Here is a 24,957-nt window from a genome sequence, read left to right as displayed (position 1 = left end):
TCTGAGCTCCTCGTCGGTTGAAAAGTTCGTTTTTGTTTAGTTTCATGAATCCAGACAAATGGGGACACAAACGTCCTTTTATTTAAGATCCAGTGAAATATACAAGTTTTCCTCACGCCCCGCCAAAATGAACAGTCAGACACAGCTGATGTTTTCTGTTTTTTCTTAAACTGTACGTTACAATGCAAAAACTGGTTTCAGTCTGACTTTAAAGTAAGCAGAAACACATCTTACCCCTCATACAGGATGTTTGAGACTCTTTAACTTTGAATCTTTTCAAAATAAAGGTTTGCACAATTTCTTTACCTGCTCAAGTCACCTGATACGACATATGGATGGATGACATCCCTGCCAATTCTCTTACAAATCATTGATGAATTTCCATGTGGATTCTCTTTCTTCAGCACAGCCACTAGTTTTACTTTGTTTCTGTAAAATCAGCCGGCACGTAGGGATTGCCCATTAGAGCGCTAATCTTCAGCGGTCTAAGGAGCCAGTCCCACAGGCCGAGAGACCGGAGAACGACCCACTGGCAACCTCTGGTCATTGTTCACCAGCCAGCTGTAAGTGGTTAATGTAAAAGAAGGCCGCTACGCCACAAACCTCTCTGTGACTGCCTCCATCACCTGTAGTTTGCATATAAGACGTTGAGTCATCTATAGACCAGTAAAAGTTGCATCTTCCATGCAAACTTCAGGCAACTGAGGCAGTCTGCCACAGGCCAGAACAACCACAGGAGGCTTTTGTTGCAGCACCATATTTCACCGAGCAACTGCCACAACCACTCGCCACCCAGTCACCAGCAGTGAGTGTTTGCTAGGAGGCCTGTGTGATGACCTCTGACCGCAACACTGTTCTATCAGATTTTATTTAGTGAATAAAATAATATTTTCCATTTTGCTTGCTGTCTCTGAGTTTCAGTTCAGTTTCAATAAAAGATCTTTCGGTTTATTTTCAGTTTTAAACTTTATTACATTTAAGGTAAGTGAAGATTTACTGGGTGACGAAATGTTTCGGATATTTCAGTAGAAATTTAACATTATTAGCTTCAGAATTAGCCTGTCACACTAAAGTGACTCATAATTATCAGAATGTTGTTTGAGGAAACAAAATATATATCTCTCCAGTCTTAAAAGCATTCACAACGATCAGGCCACAGTTCGAACAGTTGCTCTTTAAATTTCTGCCAGATGTCTGATTGTTTCAGTTAAACAGAGGTAAAGGTAACAAACACGTAAAGGATGCCAATTATATTTGTCTGACACATGTATCATATTAAAGCGCAGCGTTTACTTTAAGGCAACATGAAGCCGTGCTGATTTTAACAGAAACGAAGCGAATGGACGACCAGCGACTACCTGCAAGGAAGAAAATCGTTCTGATGATGATTCGGAAAATTATCAGCATGAACACATGAAACTGTATGCTATTTAAAATCAGTTTGATTATTCATGACATTAATAAATCATAGGAAGTATTTATTCATGCAAACTAGGCCACCGGTTGCTGTTAAATGGTCGGTGGCTCACTCTGACAGTTTGAGGTCCTCTTGTCGGGCGGCCCAGCAGATCACTTCGGTGCCGTTTCCCATCTGCTCTGCAGCTTCAGCAACACCGAGTACAGATGGTTACTCAGCAAAATCCTCCATCGGCTGAAGTTTGTCTCCAGTGGCAGAGGGTTCAAGATCAACCGAGGCTGGCAGTGTTGTTTCTAAAGACTTTAAACTAATCTCAACACAACTTTACATCTGTTTGGTCCCTAATGGAAACACTTAGAACAAAGAGACATTAGAGGCATGCTACCAGCTGTCGTTAGGAGCTGCCGGGTCGGCGCTCCAGGCGACTCCGTCGGAGCAAAGAGCCGCTCCGATGTCTAGGCTGCAGTATTCTAGTTTTTTTTTAAACACCTCACCGGGACTCAGAGAGGACAGACATGAACGAGCACACAAACACGGCACCACCGAGTGTTTAAAGGGTGTCCAGACTGTGGTTTGACCTAAAGGTGAACTCCATTAGCTCCACACTACATACAGCAGCAAAACAACAGCCGCAGTGTCTCCTCCCCTCTATCTGTCGTCCAGTTTGGGCGAGTCCACCGGCTCCTCGTCTTCATCCTTGTCGTCTTTTGCTCCGATCAGCCGCTGGCGGGCAAAGTCTTCGAAGATGATGTCATCGTCGCTGAGGGAGGGAGAGGTTATGGAAGTTAAATCAGAGACGCTAACTTGGTCATATGATTTTTGGTTTGAAATGAGTAATATGGCACTTATTAAATGTTTATTGTTTCGTATCCGTGGTTACCAGCGTTGGGAGCGTTATTTTTCTGTAACACGTCGCCACACTAACATCTTAGTTACAATTAGTCGATATTTTACTGGTTAGCAACAAAAAGCTCTCAAACATTTTTGTGAATTCAACTTTCGTTTATGGACGTAATCGCGCCGAGACTCGTTTACAACGCATTTTAATCAGCTGATATGAGACGGTGCCTGGGATGGACTCGTCTCCAGAGTTTCAGTCTTAATGCATCTTAATGCCTGCTGCTGTGGGAGCTGCAGGAAATGGGCTTTAAACTGGAAACTCGTTCTGCTGCCAGCACAGCCAAACGCGAGCGCTGTGAGCCGACGCTGCAATTTACTCATTATCATTTCATGCATACGCAACAACAAAGGAAATGACTCCAGCTGCAAAGATGAAATACAGAACAGCGAGGCCACTTCCTCGTTTGTGTGTTTTTATTTCCTCTTTCCGTGCAGCCCAACGAATATTTCCACTTCCTGTCTTTGTTACCTCAGACGTCTGTACAGGGGGAAGAAGAAGTAAAAGCAGTGAAACACTCTTTCTGCCGTCTCCAGCTCGTCTTCAGCTTCGTCTGTAATTATTAATCTCATTACTAAATGGCAGGGCGGGGTCATGGCCCGTTAGCTTTCTCACGTCGGTTAAAGTTGTTGTTTTAAAAGTGGCGCGGCTGCTGTCCCCTCTGCTCTCTCAGCAAGTAAACACAGTGTGGCGATGAAGACACTGGGGAGATGGGCGCGTTGGTACAAAATGAAATGGACAGATGTGAGGATATCGATGGTCACAGTAAAGAGGATGGAGGATTTATCCACTCGTTTTGCTGTCAGAGCAGAAGAAAACCTTCATTTCCACTTTAGTCTTGTTTCATGTGGCCCTGTCATATAAAAGTGGGTCAAAAGACCAAGTTTGAAAATAAAAAAATGTAAATATAGTTTGAAAAAAATTCACAGGACTGTTTTTATATGTTTGGCCTTTTTTATTTTCACTTTTTATTTCATTACATGTTCGTTATATTCACAAATGTTTATGAAATTTGGAGGCTCGGACATGTTTCTTCGCCATTTCATTTTGTACCAACGCGCCCATCTCCCCAGTGTCTTCATCGCCACACTGTGTTTACTTGCTGAGAGAGCAGAGGGGACAGCAGCCGCGCCACTTTTAAAACAACAACTTTAACCGACGTGAGAAAGCTAACGGGCCATGACCCCGCCCTGCCATTTAGTAATGAGATTAATAATTACAGACGAAGCTGAAGACGAGCTGGAGACGGCAGAAAGAGTGTTTCACTGCTTTTACTTCTTCTTCCCCCTGTACAGACGTCTGAGGTAACAAAGACAGGAAGTGGAAATATTCGTTGGGCTGCACGGAAAGAGGAAATAAAAACACACAAACGAGGAAGTGGCCTCGCTGTTCTGTATTTCATCTTTGCAGCTGGAGTCATTTCCTTTGTTGTTGCGTACGCATGAAATGATAATGAGTAAATTGCAGCGTCGGCTCACAGCGCTCGCGTTTGGCTGTGCTGGCAGCAGAACGAGTTTCCAGTTTAAAGCCCATTTCCTGCAGCTCCCACAGCAGCAGGCATTAAGATGCATTAAGACTGAAACTCTGGAGACGAGTCCATCACTGTTAATGCTGCAGCGGGCGCAGAGGAAACCTGTCTGCTGTCAGTGTTATTGATGAACCCGTAAACCAGAGCAGAACCAATCAGAGTGAGGAGGAGAGGCAGCAGCGAGACGGGAAGACGGCTGCTTACTTTGTGTCAAACTCGATGAGGTTCGCGTCGACTGGAGCCTCGTCTGCAGCTGTGGAGGAGCGAGAGATCACAGTTACACACCTGAGGAAAACTCTTGGCTCGTCTCTGTCAGAGCCAATTCAATCTTCTCACACCGACTCGTTTAAAATCCCCACACACCCTCAGTCTGAGCCTGGCTCCGGTCGTGACGCTCTGACCTGTCAGACAGCCCCGTGGAGCGCCGTCTTTGCGTCTGGAGCTCAGGTTTACTGAGGGAGACCTGATGACTCCGAGCAGCTCAGCTCTGGGTCTGTTCTCCACAACCGCCGCAAACAAGGAGGAAGAACTGCAGCAGGGCCGCAAGCACGGATTTACGTGGGTCTCTAACCGATTGGCGGAGCGGGAAGACCGAGGCTGTGGGCAGGGGAGGAGCCAAATCCCAGTATCACACCAGTGCATTCAGTTACTAATAAAATATGGCTCTGAGGGACGCCGGCTTCACTTAGTGCATGAGTCACATGACACGCCGAACTTTGATGTGAGCGTGGACGGAGCCTGCAGCAGAGAGAGAGCCCTCCTCTTCCAGTTGGGTACACCTGTACAGGTGGCCAGTCTGACGCAGGGCTAACACAGAGAGACAGACAACCACTCACGCTCACATCTGTGGGCGGCAGCTATCTAAAGTAAGCATCTGTGGGAGGAAGCCGGAGTACCCGGAGAGAGCCCACACAGACACGGAGGAAAAGGCTCCGCTGGACTCAAACTCAGGACCTTGCTGCTATGAGGCAACAGTGCTAACCACTGCTCCACCGTGCCGCCCACAGAGAAAGATGAGAACCATGGCTCTGTGGTCGGTCAGATCCAGCTAATGCAAAGACAGCCCGGCTTTGTTAAACCTGACTCAGAGGATGCTCCTGTGCTGTGTCTGCTGGGCTGAACCTCCATGTGTCGCCACCGTCTCATCATCTCTTATTTACATTCGTCTTCTGAGCGTGCGTCCTGATCGCCGCTGCAGACCCTGCAGTTCTGCATTGTCACCTCCCACTAGCGTCTCTATTTTACAGCCCTAGCAGCTCTTGTAGAGCCTGTAGTGGGCGCTTCTAGAGGAGAAGAAGAAGAGTGCCGATTTGTCAGCTGACTCACCGGGAAAGAGATCAGCCTTAAACACCTGAAGATGAATCCACAGCAGCATATTATCAGCATGTGGACATCATGAATACTATTACACTGAACATCAAATATTAATATGCTGCATTACAAATGTCTGCTTTCGAGGTCAGGTGACGCTCTGACCCTTTGAACCTGCGGCTGATAAAGGATGATGTAACGCATCATTTTAACTTCCTGTGTCTGTGAACGTCAGCAGGAACAGGAAGTGTCTCACCTTCCCTGTAGAAGGACTCCTCTAAAGGCTTCGGGTGCATTAACGTGAAGGGCAGCTCGACCGAGACGTCACTGAAACACAGATCATTGGTAACAACACAATAAAAGCATTTATGACCACGTCAGCACTGAGGTGTTCAGTGAGGTGTTCATGTGATCTTTGTAACTCTCGGTGTTTCCATCAATGCGAGAACATGAACGGTTACCTCGCTGCCAGATCTCCAAGGAGCCTGAAATCAATAAAAAGAAAGAGTTTCAGCTTCAATACAAGAGCACAGAGGATTTACGACGAGTGCATCCCAACGCTGTGGACATTTTCACATAACATCTTTCAAACGAACACAGATGCAGATTTGTTATGGTCCATGCACAGTTAAATAGCTTATCTCCAGTTTAGAAATGGGAACTTCTGCCCTGTGATGATTCTGCAGGTTTTTAAATCTTTTGGGCACCAGGTTGTGAGTGTTGATCAGGCGACCGCGTGCCACACGGCTGAGACGGCCGGCCGGGTTTGAGTCCGAACCCCGGGCTTTGCCACATGTCTGCCCCCTCTTTCCTGTCCTAGTCTATCAAATAAAGCTGAAAAGGCCATAAATAACATTTCTGTTTGTCACCAGCTGAGGGGTCTGATTTGTGGACGATATAACCTGAAGCTAAAACGCCACAGTCTGCACAGAGAGCAGAGCGTCACACGACGGCGTGACGAACAAGGATTAACATCTGAGCTCAGGGTCAGCAGGCGACCATTTAACATTTAAAGCTCCTCTCGCACGATACTGACCCGCCACGAGACACAACCAGCTTCACTTTGACTTTGTAGGACACGATGATGCCGAGAATCTCCTTATTGGCTCCATCTCTCAACCTGCACAGCAGACAAAATATTCACACGTCACTCTGCTTGGCTGTCTCGGCCCCGCTGGCAGCGAAGGCGGCGTGAAGGCGGCTGGACTCACAGCGTGCTGGACGCCAGGTTGGTGTCCTCGTGCTTCAGTTTTCCGTCCAGAGCGAGACCTCGTTTCTCGCGATTGTTGGCCAGAAACGGAGTGAGGGTGAAAACTTTGCAGAAAGTCGAACTGGGAGCCACAACGTCACTGAGGAGAGGGAAATAGAGAAGCTTCAGCTGATTTCACATTAGAGAGCTCGTCAGCAGCGTCAGTTTTTCGCTTACTCCAACTTTTGATTCCTTAGTGTCAAACTTTATGGATGAAACTCACTCTGACTCCTCGGTGGCCACGGGACATTTGTACTGAGCCGTGTTGAACAGGCAGATGTCGGCGTACTGTCGCACTGTGGACACAAATATCAGCATTTAGGAGGACGTGGAGACGTGGAGATACACACAGGAAGCAGCGCCCTGACTTGCCTGAGATCTTCATCTTCTTCACGGTCTTGTTGGTGTTGTTGGTGACGTGAACGTTGACGCTGATTGGCTCACCGTGGTAATAGATCTGAGACACAACAGACAGATGACCTCACGGCTCACAACAACCTTTATGACATTCACCTGGTTAAATCGGCGTACAGGCTAAAAGTTTGTGTTATTAGGGGCGTGGCCTCCCTGACTGGCAGGTGGATGGTGACACCTAGACCTCTGCACCTTGTTTGTGCTGTTGGAGCCTATTGGAGCATTTCTAATGACATCACGTGACCAATAACATGTGTGCTGGGAGGTCGCTGCACTAACAGAGCGTCCCGGAGTCTGAGCTCCAGTTTAAGTGAAATTCAAAGATTTGATTGGCTGTTACTCTGATGAGCAGGCAAACACTTCCGTCTGTGCTCCATAGATGAGCTCTGCTGGCTGCTGGTGGGTGAACTGAGTGAATCTGTCCCTCAGGAGTTACCTCCTTGTCCAGCGAGGCCTCCAGGTGCAGCGGTTTGTCCGACATCAGGAACTGTCTGGTGGTTTCTGCCGTCGGCTGAGGGCCAGGTTTCTCTGGAGCGTACTGCACCTTCCTGATCACCAGACGCACAGAGTTCCTGCAGCAACACAACATAGCTCAGACATTTATTTCAGAGTGGATGTGTCCCAGATTATTCTGTTCACGTGTGTGTGCGGGCACAAGCGCTCTCAGTTTCATTCATAATTCACGTCTTTGTTGTGCCGCTCGGCCGGACTGCGGCTGACTCACGTTTACCTTTTGTGGATCTTTTCTTCAACATTTTCGGCACAGAAAGCTTTCACCTCAAAGTCGACTCCGCAGGCCTGAGGACACACCACAGCGAGACGTGTCTTCAGATTCATTTAAATCCAGACACGTTTCCACCTTTGAAAGGAGCTTCAAACCCAGAGGGTCTGCACGGCGGCACGAATCGAGCACAAAGCAAAAGAAAATGACAGCGGACGTCGTGGCTTTACCTTTCCGGTGTCCTCCGGTCCCGGCTGCAGGGTGACCGAACACGGCAGGTTCAGAGGAATCTGAAAAGATATGAAATATTCAAAACATCTGAAACATTTATGGGCAGGGCAGAGAGTGAGGATGCTGCGGGTTCCTGCTCCGCCGTCGCTTCTCTTTGTTTTTCTGCATTTTCTGTTTTTGAACTCCAAGAACAAAAAGTTCCTCCTCTGGGTTTGTGAGACGAGAACATCTGTGAGGACGGGAAGCTCCCAGAGAAGACGCTGGACACATGAGTCACTGAGGCTTGATGGATGATGTTACGTGATGAAGCATCATGCACGAGGCAGCGTTTTAGCTGTTGTTTTCCAAACTAATTGAATCATTTATTCATTCATATCTCAACGAACAGCTTCATCTGTCATTATTTTCTACTAATGGATACATTTCCATTAAGTCCGGGATCCTGTTTACATGGATCTTTGTCAACTTTCCATGTAATTTCTCACAAATTGTTCAGAATGATGCAAAGATGAAATGAAGACATTTGATATCCAAGACTTCAAACATGGAGCCTGGCAGCTCGGCACCAATAACACCGGAGTTGGTGCAGCACGCCGAGAAAAAAACTAATTAGAAAAGTCTTAATATTAACGAGGAGGTCTTTGACGGCCTGATAACCACTTCCTGTTAGTGAAACGTGTGACGGCACGTGTCTGTTCACGCGTGTTTTTACTGTCAGTTACATGAAATCAGTATCAAACTGGTCCAACAGTGATGGCTGTGGCTGATGGCAGGGTGTCGTGATCGCCTGTGGTTTGTATGGAAGACGCCAACTTGTCTGCAAACACTCGCTATGGACTCTCCGAGCTGTAGCAAATTTGCCTTCAAAATAAAAGCCTTTTGAAATGTGTTGGCTGCAGTGGGAAGTTTCACCACGGCTCGGGGAGTAAATGGGGTGTTTGCAAACTGCAGAAACCATGGCAACCAGCATCATCCTTGTGATGGAAAACACCCAGCGACAGCCAGCAACCTCAGCACCAACCGGTCGGGGAATAATCGTCTCCCCTTGCAACCGGAGGCTGCCAGGAAGCTGGTCTGCCTGGATCCAGCACCTCTGTGGGAGAATAAAAGCTAAAAGCACTCTGTCACAGATCAGCGGACAAATATTCAGGTGGCCCGGCGGCCTCCGTACCTCGAAGGTGAACGGGTAGGCGTGTTCTCCCAGTTTTTTAATCAGACGTTCCTGAAGACGAGTCAGAGTCTTCTTCTCTTCGGTGACCGGAGGAAACGCCTGGATGTTCGCCACAAACAGGTCCTTCCGGAACGTCAATCCGAGGACGTCCAAATCCTCGCGACCATAACGGAACGCACACGTCAGAGTCACAAACACTGATGGGGCGAGAACAAAGACAATCAGTGATGGAAGCTGATTAACAGAAAACCGAAACATGTTGCACATTAATGTGAGACGCCATCTTCCTGCTCGTGGTTTTTACAGCAGGACGTGAGCCCAAAGTGAAGCAGCGTGCTCTGATAACACCAGCCAGTGAGGTTTCTGGGTAATCGCTCACATCCACAGCTGCAGCGATTTCTCTGAGCAGCAGCTCAGCTTTCAGCTTTCCCGCACTCGGGCTTCTCACCTTTCCTCTCCTTCAGGTACTCCGGGTCGATCAGAACGACGCCGTCTGCGAGGAGAAAACAAGATCTTCAGCAAAGTCGCTTTTGCTTCAAAAGTCAACTTAAATTTAAATGTGAGTGAAGCTCCAGGATGGAGCCACAGACTGAACAAGATCTCACCGACAGGCTCCACCCGATCCACGTGGTCCACGAAGTCTCTCTTCCCCAGGTAGACGGTGAGCTGAGGGAGGAAGAGCTGCTGTTAGTCAGCCTGAAACTGTCGCTGCTGTTTCGGGCATCAGCAAACTGTCACACCTGCACTGTGCTAAAGGAGGACTCACCTTTCCATTGGGGCTGGCTTTCTTAAACACTCTGCAGACAGAGAGAAGAGCACAGGTCACACTGTTTGAGTATCTCATACTTTTAAATAAAACTGTCCAAGAAAAGTCTGGAAACAGTGAAACAGTCAGAGCGCGCCACACTTCAGGAATAAATTTTAAATTGTCGGAGTTTCTTCTGTTTTAGCAGCAGAAGTGGTTTCTCACATGACCCCTGCCTGTAAAACACCCAGAAAACTCAGACTACCCAAGCTGAGTGAGTCCAGGTGTGCTGCCAGATGTTGGTGCTGATGTATTTTGGGTTTCATGAAGCTCGTGTTGCTCCTAACCCTGCAGATGTGCTCCAGCCCTGAGCTGCGTTCACTCCTCTGAAGGCCACTGTTGGGGAGTAATGGAATACATGTACTGGCATTACATGTTAAATGCAAAATATGAGTAACTGTATTCCATTACAGTTACCACTTAAAAAGGTGGTATTCAGAATACAGTTACTTTGTTGAAATAAATGGATTACACAGCGGTACTTTCCTGTTTCATATGTTCGGCTGTCCCCTCGCTGTTTTTGGTCATTCTACTTGCGGCCGCATAACGACGTGAAGAAGTTTTTAAAAAAATTATTATTCAAAAAAGGATTTGATACGAAAGCAATAAGCAGACATCGGCCTAAAGAGTGTAGCCCAGCTGTGAGTAAGCTGTTAAGACTCGACTGTACGCTGTGTTCCTGTTTTCCTCTGAAACAATAAGTCCCGTTGGAGCCTTTCAACGCCTCTCTCTGTCTCTAGCAAAGTCGACCCAGACAACAAAGTAAAGCTAGTTTTCAGCTACGAGCCGACACGAACCCGCCGTATTAGTCAGAGGTCCCTTTACTACAGTTCAGAGCTTCAGTAACAGTAATAAATCACATTCATGTTGTTGTAAAAAGCATGATAATATATTAAGTAATCCAAAGTATTCAGAATAGTTACTCTCATTGAGTAACGTAACAGAATACGTTACAGAATACATTTTGGGGCATGTAATCTGTTACCTGTAGTGGAATACATTCTAAAGTAACCTTCCCAGCTCTGTCTGACACGTTGCTGACCTCATTCGGTCTGAAGCTTTGTCTCCATCTCTTTTCTTCTGACCGAGTGAAACTGAAGGTGGCAGGAGGCGTCCAGCCTGCAGCCAGCAGAGCCTCGGGGAGGCCCTGCTCTCCACACAGGGCCCAAACATCACAAACATCATCTTCACTATGAGAACCTCAAAAGGTTGATTCTGCTCATGTGGACGTAGCATTTTCAGCAGAGACTCAAACCTCAGTCACAGTGAAACTAGCCCACTGAATGAACAGCAAATGTGCTGTTTGTAAGGTTGTAAACCTGAAAACATCCAGATGAACAGAATCAACCTTTTGGGATTTCCTTACCTGGATTACTGAGCATGCATTATCACTTTCATTATCAGAAGCTACTTTGCGCCTGTTTTGTGTATCGTGTCAGAGCAGAGCGATGATGAGCGCCAGGCTGTGACCAGCAGAGCTCTCGTGTCCACAGCTGTGCAGATTTCTGAGCTGAGAGTGATGCAAGAAGAAAACGAGTAAGTCTGGCTTCAGACGGGCTGTGAGTGTCGGAGCAGTGGCTGGATGACGTCTGGTGTTTGCTGGGACCCTGCACAGTCACATATTACAGAGGGTGTGCCGTCAGCAGCTTCCTCTCTGCATTTCTGTCTAATGCTGCCCGACAGCGTGACGCCCCTCTCCTCACCCCGCGTTAATGTTGTCATAAATTAGCTGATGGCTCCATTAGCTTTCAGCTTCCTCCTGAGTGGCTCTTCATCAATCACCAGCATCGGGACGCCGTTTTTAGCCGGAAACCGGAGGGACTCCTGGGAGCTGCCCACTGCACGATCACCTGCTCACCACACTCTCTGCAATTAGTCCAATTAAACCTTAACACGGAGCAGCTCTGCCATCTGAAATCACGAATCAGGCTGAGCGGCTGGAGGTAGAGCACCGGCTCTGTGACGGCGACAGCAGACGTTTATCGACCTCAGTGGTCACTTCTTGATTTTTAATCACAGCTGAGTGAACGTGTCGGTTTCAGACAAGGCCGGGACAAAACACGGCGTCCTCACAAACCGCTGTGCTAAACACTGGACATATAAATGCTGGTGTTTGTGTGAAATGAGAGAAAAGATGCTGAAAGCTTCGGTAACAGGAAGCGAGCGTCTGAGAGAGTGTAAACACGATTAAAGATTCATTGAAAGAGAGCAGAGCTGAATCTTCAGAGCCGAGGATGCGGTTAGAGCTTCATCGCACAGACGTGAATCAGTGCAGGGTTACAGCACGAGAGGGGCTCACATTTCATCTGAGCGCGAGTAACGACTTTATCACATCAAAGACGCCAAGACAGCTCAAAGACCAGCAAGAAGGCAGAGCTCCTTTTAAGCAAATATTATTACATTTGTCCACTTTTCCCTTTCTGGGTCCAAAGCTGCTGCCACACAGGCAGAGGTGAAGCACCTGGACAGGTACACCTGTTTAGAACCACCACTGAACCAAACAACAAGCTGAAATCAAAGACGTGTGGAGAAGCACCTGATGTGGGTTCTGACGTCCTCCTGCTCTTTCCTGTTTTCACGTCAGTGCTCAGGTTCATCCAAACTGAGCCCGGTCCCTCTGAGGCTCGTTCACACGTGAATAAACACACTTCCTGTGTAAGAGAGTGATGTGCGTCACCCCAAACACTCTGATGCATCATCATTGCTCCTTATTGTTGGGATTATTGTTGTTATCACTTAACCCTCTCGAGGCAGGCGTTGCAGATTTGCAACAGTTACAAACTAACAACCTGATCACCCCACAGACATATTGTTTTTACTCAGAAGTACCACTGCAGGTATTCGTTTGTGCATTAGCAACAAAAACGTAATTTGAGCCTGAGAGGGTTAAACTGATGTTTAATCCTGAATATCGATGAATATTGACGCGTATGGAGACATTTCTGTCACAATAAAAAAACGTGGATTCTTCTACGCAACCGTCTGTTGGAAGGACTTTCACTGATTCATTTGCTCTCTTTCTGTGTCAGGAATAAGTTTGGTGCCTTTGAGATTTTCTCACGCGTCGTGGTTCGCTCGTGGTCGGTGCAGGTGAAGCGGCCGCGCCGCTGATCGATCGGCCGCTCTGACACAGGGGGAACGCTAACTGCCCGATCGATGCCTGATTGTTGTGTCAGCTCTGCAGCAGCAGACGGCCGATGATTGAAGACTCCCTCGATACCCAAACTGCAGCAGAGACTCAAACCGGCTTTTTTCGCCTCCTCAGATCTACGACCGTCAGGTGTGACTGGACTGTGTCCGCTTTCCCACAGAGCTGCTTCTCCGTTCTAGCCCTCGGCCGGCTCAGCATTAAAGCTGGACCTGGTTCTGCCGGGCTCAGGAACACGACTGAAAACCACCAGCACGAACGCATGAGGCTCGGCCTCAGCCACGCAGAGAACAGGCAGCTGGTTTCAGATTACATCCAGAGATCACAGATGCTCTGGTCTCTGGGCTGCAGAGGGAGGGACGCTTATCAGCGCTTACTTCATGACACCGGAAACACGGGAATCCAACAGAAACATCTGGCAGCCATTAAAAACATCTGTGCTTCAAACAGGTGTGAGCACAGTGTGAAAATAAAACCCACTGTGGGGAAATAAAGAGACATTTTCAGTGTCCTGACTCACACACCTGAACGACTGTGGAAATCAGTCACTGAAGATGTTTCACCAAGAACCGAAGGGGAACCAGCAGCAGCTGCTTTGGTCTCATTTAGTCAAAATCAACCCAGACCGTCGGGAGCTTTCCCACGGAGGAGCAGGTTTACACGAGCAGCCAGTTCAAACACAAACCTTTATTCCATTTTCTATTAAACACGAAACTCTGTGAAAAGCAGGCTGGAACCTGCAGCTCTCACAGTTACTGTCTCAGGTGATTTATTCTTCGTTCTGTGTGTTAAAACTGGGAAAAGCTCCTGGAGGCTCCGTGAATCCGCTGACTCCTCGGGTCCTCCGGCCAACTTTAGCTTTCACTTTAAAATCCCTGTAATTACTTTCAGGGCCTGGCACAGCCTGACTGCAGCATTAATCAATGAGCTGCTGATCACACTTACCACTGACAGCTTTATTGGTACAGCACCTTTTAACAGTGAGCAAAATCTAAATCTTTATATGAAACAAAATGAGCAGATATAAAATAAAGACGAGGCCACGAGAACTGAAACCAGCCCGTTGTTTGTTTTTTAAAGAATAGAATATCTTTACACAGGAAAGATATGTACAAGTTACACATACACCTGCACACATACAGATACACCCATACAAACATGCACGGGGGGCGTGTCCAGGGTGTGAGGGGTCCTTGATGATGATGCTGGCTTTCTGCTGAAGTCTGCCAGTATAATAGAATAGAATAGAATAGAATAGAATAGAATAGAATAGAATAGAATACTTTTTATTTGTCAATTTCTTCAAATGTACTTGCCATACAAAGGAATTGAAATTACGTTTCACACTGTCCCATGCATAGACGTATAAATGTCTCTGAGGGGGTTAGTGAGGTGCCAATTGCCCGCTCTGCTGCCCTCACCACCCGCTGCAGTTTCCTCTTGCCCTCCATGGTGCAGCAGTTGAACCAGAGTGTGCAGCAGGAGGTCAGAAATCTCTCGATGGTGGAGCGGTTGTGGTTAATTAGCAGTCTCTGGGGTAACTGGGCCTGACGTAGTTTCCTGAGGAAGTATAGCCATTGTTGTGCTTTCCCTACCTGGTGGGAGATGTTTGTGGACCAGGTGAGGCCGGCCGAGATGTGTGCTCCGAGGAACTTAAAGCTCTCCACCCTTTCTACCTCCTCCATCAATGTAGAGGGTGGAGTGCTCAGTCGATTACCATCTCCTTGGTCTCGGCTGTGTTCAGATGCAGGTTGTTGTCGTCATCGCTTCAGATGCTGAACCTCCTCTCTGTAGCTGAATCATCGCTGTTGTCGATCAGTCCTATGATGGTGGTGTCAGCAAATTTTATGGGAGAAAAGTGAGTATAAGAGGGGACTGAGGACACACCCCTGTGGGACACCTACATTCAGGATGAGGGTGGAGGAGGTGTGCTCTCCCATCCTGATGTTCTGGGGTCACGCAGGAAGTCCAGTATCCAGCTGCACAGTGAGCTGCTGAGTCATGAGTTGCTTATTAACCAGTTTGTGGGGTTGGACTGTGTTGAAGGCAGAGCTGGTCCACAAACAGCATTCTCACACAGGTGTTGCTACTGTCCAGGTGAGGGCTGTGTGAAGAGCTGTTATTATGGCGTCCTCTGTCGACCTGTTTGCCCAGTATGTAAACTGGTGTGGCCGGTCCTCACTGCAGTAAAAGTACTAACACCAACCAAAAGTAGAAGAGGAAATATCCGGTAAGAGTCAAGCTCAAGGAACGCAGCGGTAACTCAAACAACCACAGCATGCAGAAGAGCATCTCTGAGGCCAAAGCAGCAGCAGGAGACCACACCGCTGCTGCTCAGGTCAGCAAAGGAAACTGAGGTTAAAGTTCACACAAACTCCCAAAGGTGGAAAAACGCGTCCTGGTCTGATGAGCGCCGATTTGCGTCTGCGTTCAGCTGCTGCAGGTGTGATCGTCTCAGCGCTCAGATCTCCTCACACCAGCTTCATGAACCGTTCGCTGCACTCAGAGCAGCGACGGGAGATTCTCATCAAATCTGCAGCAGCTGTGTGCTGATGTCACAATGATGTCATAACGACGTGGACCAAAATCCCCGAACAGAACGGGTACAGCAGAGCTCTGTGTGGAGCAGCACCTTTTCATTCCCTCCCTCCTGATGTTCACAGCGGTCGTATATGAATGTTAAACGAGTCACAAAGAAACCTGAGAGCGTGACGTGGCTCAGCTCTGTCCACTTACCCTCCACACAAGCACTCGAACAGATTCTGGGGCTGACGCTGCTTCCTGTGAAAACCTCCTCAGAGAGTCTCCCGAGCTGCTCTGTATGTCTGACTGATCAGCGGAGCTCGTTAATATTCTCCCGACACGACTCGTTCAGATCATTGAGCCCGAAAACACAGAAACACACTCAGACGACGGCAGCGCAGAAACGCTCCGCTGCCACATTCACCATCAGAATGAGCTGAAACATGTTTCTGCACGTCTCCTTTATTAGAGCTTCATTTTAGTGCGAGTCACAAACTGAAAGAAAAGGATGTGTGTGTGTGTGTGTGTGTGTGTGTGTGTGTGTGTGTGTGTGTGTGTGTGTGTGTGTGTGTGTGTGTGTGTGTGTGTGTGTGCGTGCATGCGTGTGTCAGATGACCAGCAGTCAGAGAGGCAGAGGCCAAGCGTCCATCATCAGTGTCACTACGTCCGCCGTACTCAGAAAAGACTTCATGTCTCAGCCAATCCGGGCTCTGATGGCGGGTGCAGCAGTCTAAGCAGACCTTTAAAGTGGTTTACAGGAGGACTGCTCTCAAGTGCAGGCAGAGATACACAAGCAGCTGTTTGCAGACACCTGATCTCAGCCCAGACTCTCTCAGACAAATATTAAGAGCCCGATATGCAGAAAAACACCATCAACTGACTAAAGATGTGCAGGAACCAAAACTGCTCGAGTTCCTCATCAATAAGCCAGAAAGTCCCGGTTGCATCTGAGCATGCCCAGTTGGCCTGAAATACAGTACAGTGCAAAAGTTTTAGGCAGGTGTGAAAAACTGCTGTAAACAAAGAACGCTTTCAAAAATATAAATGATTGTTTATTGTCCCTAAATGTATTCTGTAGCAGGACAACGAGCCCAAACACACCGCCAAAGTCATGAAGAACTATCTCCAGTGTAAGTACTGGAAGTGATGGTGCGGCTCCCACAGAGCCCTGACATCAACATCATCGCGTGTGCCTGGTTACATGAAGAGACAGAAGGATGCAGATTAAGAGAAGATCTGTGCTTAGTTCTCCGAGACGTTTGGAACAACCTACCAGCCGAGTGCTCACACCAAATCCTGATTTCTCTTTTGTTCATTCACCGCATTTTGTTAATGGATGAGAATAAATGATTAAAACTTTTGTTTTGCAGCTCTGTCACTGAGGACACACCTGCAGGGTGAGCAGCACTGATGAGTTACAGGATGCACGCTGTCCACATCCACGAAAAACTACAAATAAGACATATTTAACTAAAACGAAAGAGTGCTGCCGTCTCAGACCACCTAAAGAAATGTGTCATCACGTCACAAGACCCTAACAGTTCCAACAAGACCCCAAAGCTAAGCTTAGCCGGTAAGTCCACAAGGAGACCTGAGGCAGTCATGCCTTACACAGCTGATGGATAAAAGACCAGGACTCCCTGTGGGACGCTGGCCTCGATCATGAGGGGGCAAAAAGTCCCAGAACCAAAATCAGAACCTGAATGATAATGTCATACCCCACCAGCTGTAAGATGAGCTACAGAACCTCATCCAGGACTCCCCACCTCCACCCTCGGGCTGAGGAGAAACCTGCTGTTGGTACTTGCCTGGTTTCAACAGCATCACGGTTGCTAACAGGCTCAGGTGTATTACGGTGCTACTCACCTGGTTTGAAGTTCTGAAGACATTTTGGCTATGAGCTAATGTTTTAGAGTGGATGGGGCAACAGGTTGTTTTCAGTCTGTTATGAAAGCCTGTGTGAAAGCTACACTGTGGTTATGTCACACCGTGATGGTGACGTGCGGCAGAGATTAACCTGCACAGCGCTTTCAGGTGCATCTGCTCGTCATTGCCATTAAACGAGTGACGTTTTCATCAAACGCTGTTATATTTCATCCTGCGGGGTTTTATAGCCAGCACTCAACTTTAACTTGACAGCTTTGCTGGGAGGAATGTGGCGCGCTGCAGGGTGTTTTCCCAGCGCTGTGCTTGTGTATAAGTGTTTGATTCACCTGCCAGTAGGGGGCAGAATGAGCAGTCTGTGCTACATTAGCACCAGTTTTGCAGAAGCAGTGTGGGGCAGTGGGGAAATCACTGCACCTGCAGCGTGCTCGGTTCGTCTGTTTCATCTGAAGTGTTTCTGCGACACTGCTGAGGTCTGAGGGGTGGAGCGCACTCAGCTGGAAGCTTTCTTCCTGCTGCTCACCTAAAAACAAAGGAAACGGAGGCTTTGGGCCGACTTTCTGATTCCAGTTCTCAGTGGACCTTTTTCCTTCTGACCCGGAGGTGTGTGTGGCGGCCATGATAGGAGTCGGCGGATCCTCCAAATAACAAAACGTTGGTGAGATGATAACACTGCTGTCGATGCTACGAGGGTCGCCACAGCTTTAACCTCAGACTCTGAGCAGTTTGGAAGCAGCTGAAGCTTCCTTTATTACCTCCTTTAGTAAAGGATGCATCAGAGCTTCCTTTATGAAACGAAAGGAGATGATGCCGTCCCACAATTCACAGCAACGACCCATCAGACCTTACAGTAAACAAACAGGTCATCATGTGACTTACTGCTGAGTTACCCACCAAATGACGGCCATCTTTGATCGACCACAGGTGAGCTCTCACCGTGTTACTGTGTGCATGTGCGCACCGTCTGCACACAGCAACCAATGAGAGCACAGCAGGTATCTGAGAGGAGCTTTTTGTAGTCCACCCGCAGGACTTTGTAGTTTCACTGCAGCAGAGCCTCATTATTATTATTAACAGTCTGTTTAAGGACAGCTGATTCTCCGAGTGCCGCAGTCCTGCTCTTCAAGTCCTTGTAAACAATCCTTTACATCTTTACTTCCCTTCCACTGAGGTCAAGGAAATGTAATTTGAGAAGACGCATGAGGTCCTTTTTTCACTATTTAACCACAAAGACTCATCTGCTTTCTGCAACAAGAACTAAAGCCGCTGAATGTTTGCACCGGTCCGTGGAAACTCAGGGAGGTTCTGTTGGTTCCTGCAAGCGTGAAGTTCTTCACATTTACATTCAGTCCAAACGGGTACAGGAGCCAGTCTGTGCACCACAGTGGATTTTAAACACAGCCCCATTTCAGGCGCACAGACTAACAACATTTCTAACTTTTATGATACTTTTATTGGGTGAAAGTGTTTAGCAGTCAACAGCAGGACGCCGCCACATGCCGCACTCGTTCAGCTGCTTCCTGTTTGTGGGTCTCTGCCTTCAGCTTTAGTATTTAAACGCAAACAAGTTCAACACTTAACCTGCTTAAAGAGGGAACAGGCCTCGCTCGCTGATCAAAGTGCTCCTTCATCAGCTGTCTATGTTTGGAGAAGCTAGACTGTATAAAACCTACACGGAACAAAATAACAAACACGTGTCCTGAGTGCAACACTAAAGCTCCTGACCTCACCGCCACCAGGAGCCTTCACACACGTCACCGCCTGCATTGGTGCTCGTACTCATGAAACAGCCTCAGTGCATCAAGGGTGTTGATCTGGGACAGCCAAGTATCCCAGAATGCATTGCACACAAAACAGCAAGCAGCAGTGGCAACAGCAGCAAAGCTGGAAGCTGGAGTAAACTTTCTGTTGTTGTGCCACAAAAGTCAGTTTTAATTTAGTTGTTTGGGCTTCATATCTGTGGGACTCATCACAGGTTTGAGTCGACTGATCAAAATATTGCCAAACTGAAAACTCCAGGGACGTTTTTTCGCCCTTTTCTTGGATGTCTCTGGGTCTGACACAAATATTGCTGCATCTCGACCTGATCACACACCTGAAGGATGTCCTAAAATACTTTAAGCTGCACACTTTGTCATTGTTTGTCTCTTGTAAGCATTGGAGAGACGATGACTCAGTAGTCCTGTTGTAGTTCTCTGAAGTGCATCGCCGGGGGCGTACGCATAGTTGGTCTCTGCAGATTGGTCAGGCAGGCGTGAAGACGTCCACACCAATCATCAGCTCACCATCTCATGAAGAAATTTACATCACTAGCAGATTCGCAGACACGGAAAAGGTCTTGACAAGCACACGCCCAAATGGTGGTCCTTCCATGAAGCTACACCATTAGTGTGCATAAGCTGCCTTGTTGGGGACGCCTTCCCCGTGTTACGGCCTCATTGGTGGGACCCAGTCTCATTGCCCCATCTAGGAAAGGGGCTCATCAGTGAGAGCCTAGTTGTTGAGCCTTTGCCCTCGTGTGATTCCTCCATCACCACAGGCTTTCAGCACACTGTTGAAGGTGGAGGATTATGGATCGGACCAACAGCTGGTCAAATTGCCAGCGGTCCCCAACCCCCGGGCCTCGGACCGGTACCGGTCCGTGAGTCGTTTGGTACCGGGCCGTGAGAGTTGAGACTCGGGTGTGAAATGTATGGTTTTCAGGGGTTTTAGCGGTTTTTAGTGTTATTTTGTTATCGTTTTTTTCGTTAACTCGGTTTTCCTGGGTCTTTTCATGTGTGTTATGAATAAATCTTCTTTTTTTCGGTACCAGTACTAGTTTTATTTTGTTGTATTTATCCGCGGCACCTTAAAGGCCGGTCCGTGAAAGTATTGTCGGGCACAAACCAGTCCGTGGCGCAAAAAAGGTTGGGGACCGCTGCACTAGGCTCCAAAATATTTAATTTGGTCAAAGTGCCAGCGAAGTCCTGACACTGAGGATCCCTGAGTTCTCAGTCTGATACTGGGAATGCAAATGTGTGATTCTTCCTTGAAAAATATCAGCTGTGGAACAAATAAGCTGATGTTTTGATCCAGCTTCCTGTTAGGAGGCTCTTTCAAAGCTTCGCCTAACCTGAGATTGTGAAGTTCCTCTGGTGGGTGTACAAGGAGTCAAAGAGCGAGTCAGCTGACACTGACTGTAATGGACTAAGAAAGCCCTGGATTTTGAACCCAAAGCTGTAGTTCCTCTGACGTCCAGCAGAGACAGCAGTGAGTCCACCTCACAGACTATCCAGCAAAGAAAACGTGTTTCCAGCCTGATACACAAGCTGTTCTGCTTCATAACACTTTTAATAACGCACCTAGATTAAAGTTTGCATTATTAGGGGCGTGGCCTCTCTGACCAACAGGTGGATGGGGACACAGGCGGCTGCAACTGCTAGCTGGCTGCTAGAGTCCCTGCACTGGACCTCTGGACTGTTGCTGTCGGAGCCTTTTGGAGCATTTTCAATGGCATTATCTGACCAATAACGTGGCTGCGGATGTTGATTGGATGTTACTGATCAGCAGGTGAAGAGTTTCATTAAAGCTGGTGGAGAGGTGAGACATGGGCTCAGAACCCCTGTAACCTCCTAGCACAGATCCAGAACTTGTCCCAGTAAATCAGTCACGCTCTCCTGTCAGAAACATGACGTCTGCTTTCTGTGGTGATACTGGAGTGATAACAGGTGTGTTAGGAGGCTGTGGGTGTGCTGGTTTAGGCGAGAGCTGTTCAAGTCCTGTTTGGACTTTTGTATTTCAGTCTTTGGGTTTGGGCCGTTTCTTCCAGTTCAGGAGCAGTTTGTCATTTTCATTGTGACTGTCACAAAGATGCACAGAGAGCGCCAGCCTGTCTGAACATGGTCACACCCTGATGCGTATCTGTTATCGCCACAGTCTGGGATCAAATATTTTAACTAATAAAAACTAAAAACAGCCTCTTCTGATTTGGCCTCCTGACACATAGTTAAATGTTTTCCTGGCTTTTCTTTGTTTTAGTTTTGCAGCTCTGTGACTGCATTTCTCTGTCGTGCACTCGGAGTAACAGCGGCTGTAAAACATGAGCTCGCCTTTAAACCCTCCAGATGACGCGTGAATGAATCAGAGTGACACACGCTTACATACTTTTACTACAGTATCACTACAAGTACTGGCAGTGATATATTTCTCTGGTAATCTTGTTTCTTTCACAAAGATGGGTTTCCCCCCATGTTTCCTGTGTGTCTGACTGTCAAAATAAAAGACAGAAAAGCCCCAGGCAAACACAGCAAACCTGTCAGTGCCATCGAGACGTCACAGTCCTCGAGGTTCGGACACAACGTTATGTAACGTTACAGCAACACACACACACACACACACACACACACACACACACACACCTCCTAACGGATCGATCTGTGTGACACACACACACATTTATCAGGGTGCATTACTGCACACACCCATTAAATCTTACCTTGTTCCTTTATCTCCCATCCCGACGATGTCGACAGCAGCCGGGCGGAGAGATGATGGAGGAGGATGGAGGGATGCCGTCACCGTGGAAACTGAGGGCAGGATATCTCTCTCTCTCTCTTTCTCTCTCGCTCTTTCTCACTCAGGAAGCCGTTGTCATGCCATCAGAGTGTCCTCAGCAGGAGGAAAAACCTCCATCTGAGCTGCGACTGAACGAAGGACTGACTGAATCCACCACTCTGCCCCTCCTCCTCTTTAACTCGCCTCCTTCCTTCCTCTCAGCGCCTGGCATGCTCTCCCCCTCTCTCTTCTGTCAGACTCATTAGCAGTAAAACATGTTAAAACAGGAGACACCCAGAGGACAGATTATATTTCTGTCTGACAGGAGCATCACACTGACAGCTGGACTCTGACCTCCACCCTCCTTACATCTGTCCTTCATTAAATAAATATTTATTTCCTCTAAATTTGGACACTTTCCAGGCTTGAATGTTTACAGCCCGAGGAAGGAAACGAAGAAAGTCGCTGTCGTTCTTTCTATGAACATTCACTGCCAGCTGCGCATCTCTGCGTTTAATCCAACCCTCAGTACTGACTTTTAAGCATGTTTACATCTCGTCATTAGTGACTTCTTACAACCAGTCGCCCCCTGCTGGACATTTAGTGCAGGAGTCTAGGCAGTGTCGTACTCGGGTTCAGTCACATCAGTGTGAAGCAGTTCAGGTTTCTCTCTCATCATGCTTTATAAATGTATGGGCTCGCACCACACGCCCCTGCGTGAGGCCCACTGTTTTTATTTATTCACATTAATGTGGCCATTAATCTTTACGTACAGCACTGACACTTTATATTTGCGTCCTGCAGTTCCCCATCTCATCCTGCTGCTCTTAAATCGCGAGTGATGGAAGTTTTTAGTTTGTCCAGAAGGGGAAGGGCGTCTGTTTCAGGGGCCTCGGGATCTGGTCTGAGGATTTCATGGGTCCAGCTTTCCTTGGGGTGGTTCACAACTGAGCACATAAGAAAAGCTGTTGAATTAGCCATCGATTGACATCCTTAGCCTCACCTGTGACTGAAGCTATGGGTACTCAGACCTAGTTTCAAAGAGCAGAGGTAACCCCAAGGTAGTATTAGACACCGTTAGTGATATAGTTGCTCCTGCTCCACCTGCTGTCCCAATTTCATTGAATGAAGATTGTGAAAACTTTCTTTGTTGAAAAAGTCAGCATTGTTAGGAACAATATATCTCCTTCTGTGTCTCTTGTCTGCTCCAACCCCACCTAGTCCTGTTATAAGGTTTTTAACCTGTGTCCTTACCTAAACTGGTCAAATTAGTTAATTTGATTAAAAAGCGTCCTCCTGCTCTCCTGATATTTTACCTGGATCTTTGTTTACAAATGTCTTTCAGTCTATCGGTCCCTGTGTGCTGACAATTATCAATACTTCATTGGTTTCTGGTCAGGTCCCTGTTTATTGTAAGAATGCTGTCATTCACTCACTGGTTTTATTTTATTTGTTTATCAAGAGATCATACAGTGGGGCAAAAAAGTATTTAGTCAGCCACCGATTGTGCAAGTTCCCCCACCTAAAATGATGACAGAGGTCAGTAATTTGCACCAGAGGTACACTTCAACTGTGAGAGACAGAATGTGAAAGAAAAATCCATGAATCCACATGGTAGGATTTGTAAAGAATTTATTGGTAAATCAGGGTGGAAAATAAGTATTTGGTCAATAACAAAAATACAACTCAATACTTTGTAACATAACCTTTGTTGGCAATAACAGAGGTCAAACGTTTACTATAGGTCTTTACCAGGTTTGCACACACAGTAGCTGGTATTTTGGCCCATTCCTCCATGCAGATCTTCTCGAGAGCAGTGATGTTTTGGGGCTGTCGCCGAGCAACACGGACTTTCAACTCCCGCCACAGATTTTCTATGGGGTTGAGGTCTGGAGACTGGCTAGGCCACTCCAGGACTTTCAAATGCTTCTTACGGAGCCACTCCTTTGTTGCCCGGGCGGTGTGTTTTGGATCATTGTCATGTTGGAAGACCCAGCCTCGTTTCATCTTCAAAGTTCTCACTGATGGAAGGAGGTTTTGGCTCAAAATCTCACGATACATGGCCCCATTCATTCTGTCCTTAACACGGATCAGTCGTCCTGTCCCCTTGGCAGAAAAACAGCCCCATAGCATGATGTTTCCACCCCCATGCTTCACAGTAGGTATGGTGTTCTTGGGATGCAACTCAGTATTCTTCTTCCTCCAAACACGACGAGTTGAGTTTATACCAAAAAGTTCTACTTTGGTTTCATCTGACCACATGACATTCTCCCAATCCTCCGCTGTATCATCCATGTGCTCTCTGGCAAACTTCAGACGGGCCTGGACATGCACTGGCTTCAGCAGCGGAACACGTCTGGCACTGCGGGATTTGATTCCCTGCCGTTGTAGTGTGTTACTGATGGTGACCTTTGTTACTTTGGTCCCAGCTCTCTGCAGGTCATTCACCAGGTCCCCCCGTGTGGTTCTGGGATCTTTGCTCACCGTTCTCATGATCATTTTGACCCCACGGGATGAGATCTTGCGTGGAGCCCCAGATCGAGGGAGATTATCAGTGGTCTTGTATGTCTTCCATTTTCTGATGATTGCTCCCACAGTTGATTTTTTCACACCAAGCTGCTTGCCTATTGTAGATTCACTCTTCCCAGTCTGGTGCAGGTCTACAATACTTTTCCTGGTGTCCTTCGAAAGCTCTTTGGTCTTGGCCATGGCATATTAGAAATAAGTTTGTATGATCTAAATTAGAAAAAATCTTAAATAAAATAAAGTAAAATAATAAAATATAAATACAAATAAAAGAATAGAGGGGGCGGGGCTTAAATCCTGTGCCTACCTTAAAAATAGTAAATTTCAAATTCTTTTCAATCTAGTTGCAGGTGGGTAAATCACATTGTTCTAAGGAAAAGATCTGAGATATTCCACAAAGTGTCCACTTGTGGATAAATTTAGCAGGACTACCTTTCACTGTGAGTGAGATCGTCTCCACCCTCAAGAATGTCCGGACAGTATTAAGCCATTGCAATGCAGATGGAGGCGTAAAATACAGCGTCTAGCAAGAAGGGAACAAAAAGCCACGATCTCAGTTTGCTGGGGAGTTATATTAAGAGGGTCTTTGGAACTCCAA

At 47.3% G+C, this 24,957-nt stretch overlaps 1 protein-coding gene across 1 annotated transcript; it reads right to left on the bottom strand.

Moving 5' to 3' along the window:
• On the bottom strand, positions 1 to 24,151 carry arrb1 (arrestin, beta 1). The gene is made up of 16 exons (XM_085380792.1): positions 21,775 to 24,151; positions 9,707 to 9,737; positions 9,546 to 9,606; positions 9,389 to 9,433; positions 8,941 to 9,137; positions 7,769 to 7,828; positions 7,548 to 7,615; positions 7,254 to 7,389; positions 6,776 to 6,860; positions 6,627 to 6,699; positions 6,366 to 6,503; positions 6,191 to 6,274; positions 5,616 to 5,639; positions 5,411 to 5,481; positions 4,048 to 4,096; positions 1 to 2,177 (listed from the first exon to the last, which is right to left on the bottom strand). The coding sequence occupies exons 1-16, from the start codon at positions 21,792 to 21,794 to the stop codon at positions 2,066 to 2,068; spliced, it is 1,254 nt and encodes a 417-aa protein (XP_085236918.1). The 5' UTR covers positions 21,795 to 24,151; the 3' UTR covers positions 1 to 2,065.
• Positions 24,152 to 24,957: the final 806 nt, after the last annotated feature.

This window comes from Rhamphochromis longiceps, linkage group LG14, assembly GCF_057381845.1.
Source record: "Rhamphochromis longiceps isolate RC_006_pf linkage group LG14, R_longiceps_female_GT1.1, whole genome shotgun sequence".
In the NCBI taxonomy this organism is placed as follows: Eukaryota; Metazoa; Chordata; class Actinopteri; order Cichliformes; family Cichlidae; genus Rhamphochromis; species Rhamphochromis longiceps.
Note: the sequence above shows the minus strand (reverse complement) of the source record. Positions and strands in the feature narration are given on the sequence as shown.

What these genes read in the sequence shown, in the direction of transcription:
- arrb1 (XM_085380792.1), bottom strand. Translation starts at nt 21,794, where the DNA reads ATGGGAGATAAAGGAACAAG. An exon ending in GAAGAAAAGATCCACAAAAG is followed by an intron (nt 7,390 to 7,547) that starts GTAAACGTGAGT and finishes GTGTTGCTGCAG; the next exon opens with GAACTCTGTGCGTCTGGTGA. An exon ending in GAAGAAGATGAAGATCTCAG is followed by an intron (nt 6,700 to 6,775) that starts GCAAGTCAGGGC and finishes TTGTGTCCACAG; the next exon opens with TGCGACAGTACGCCGACATC.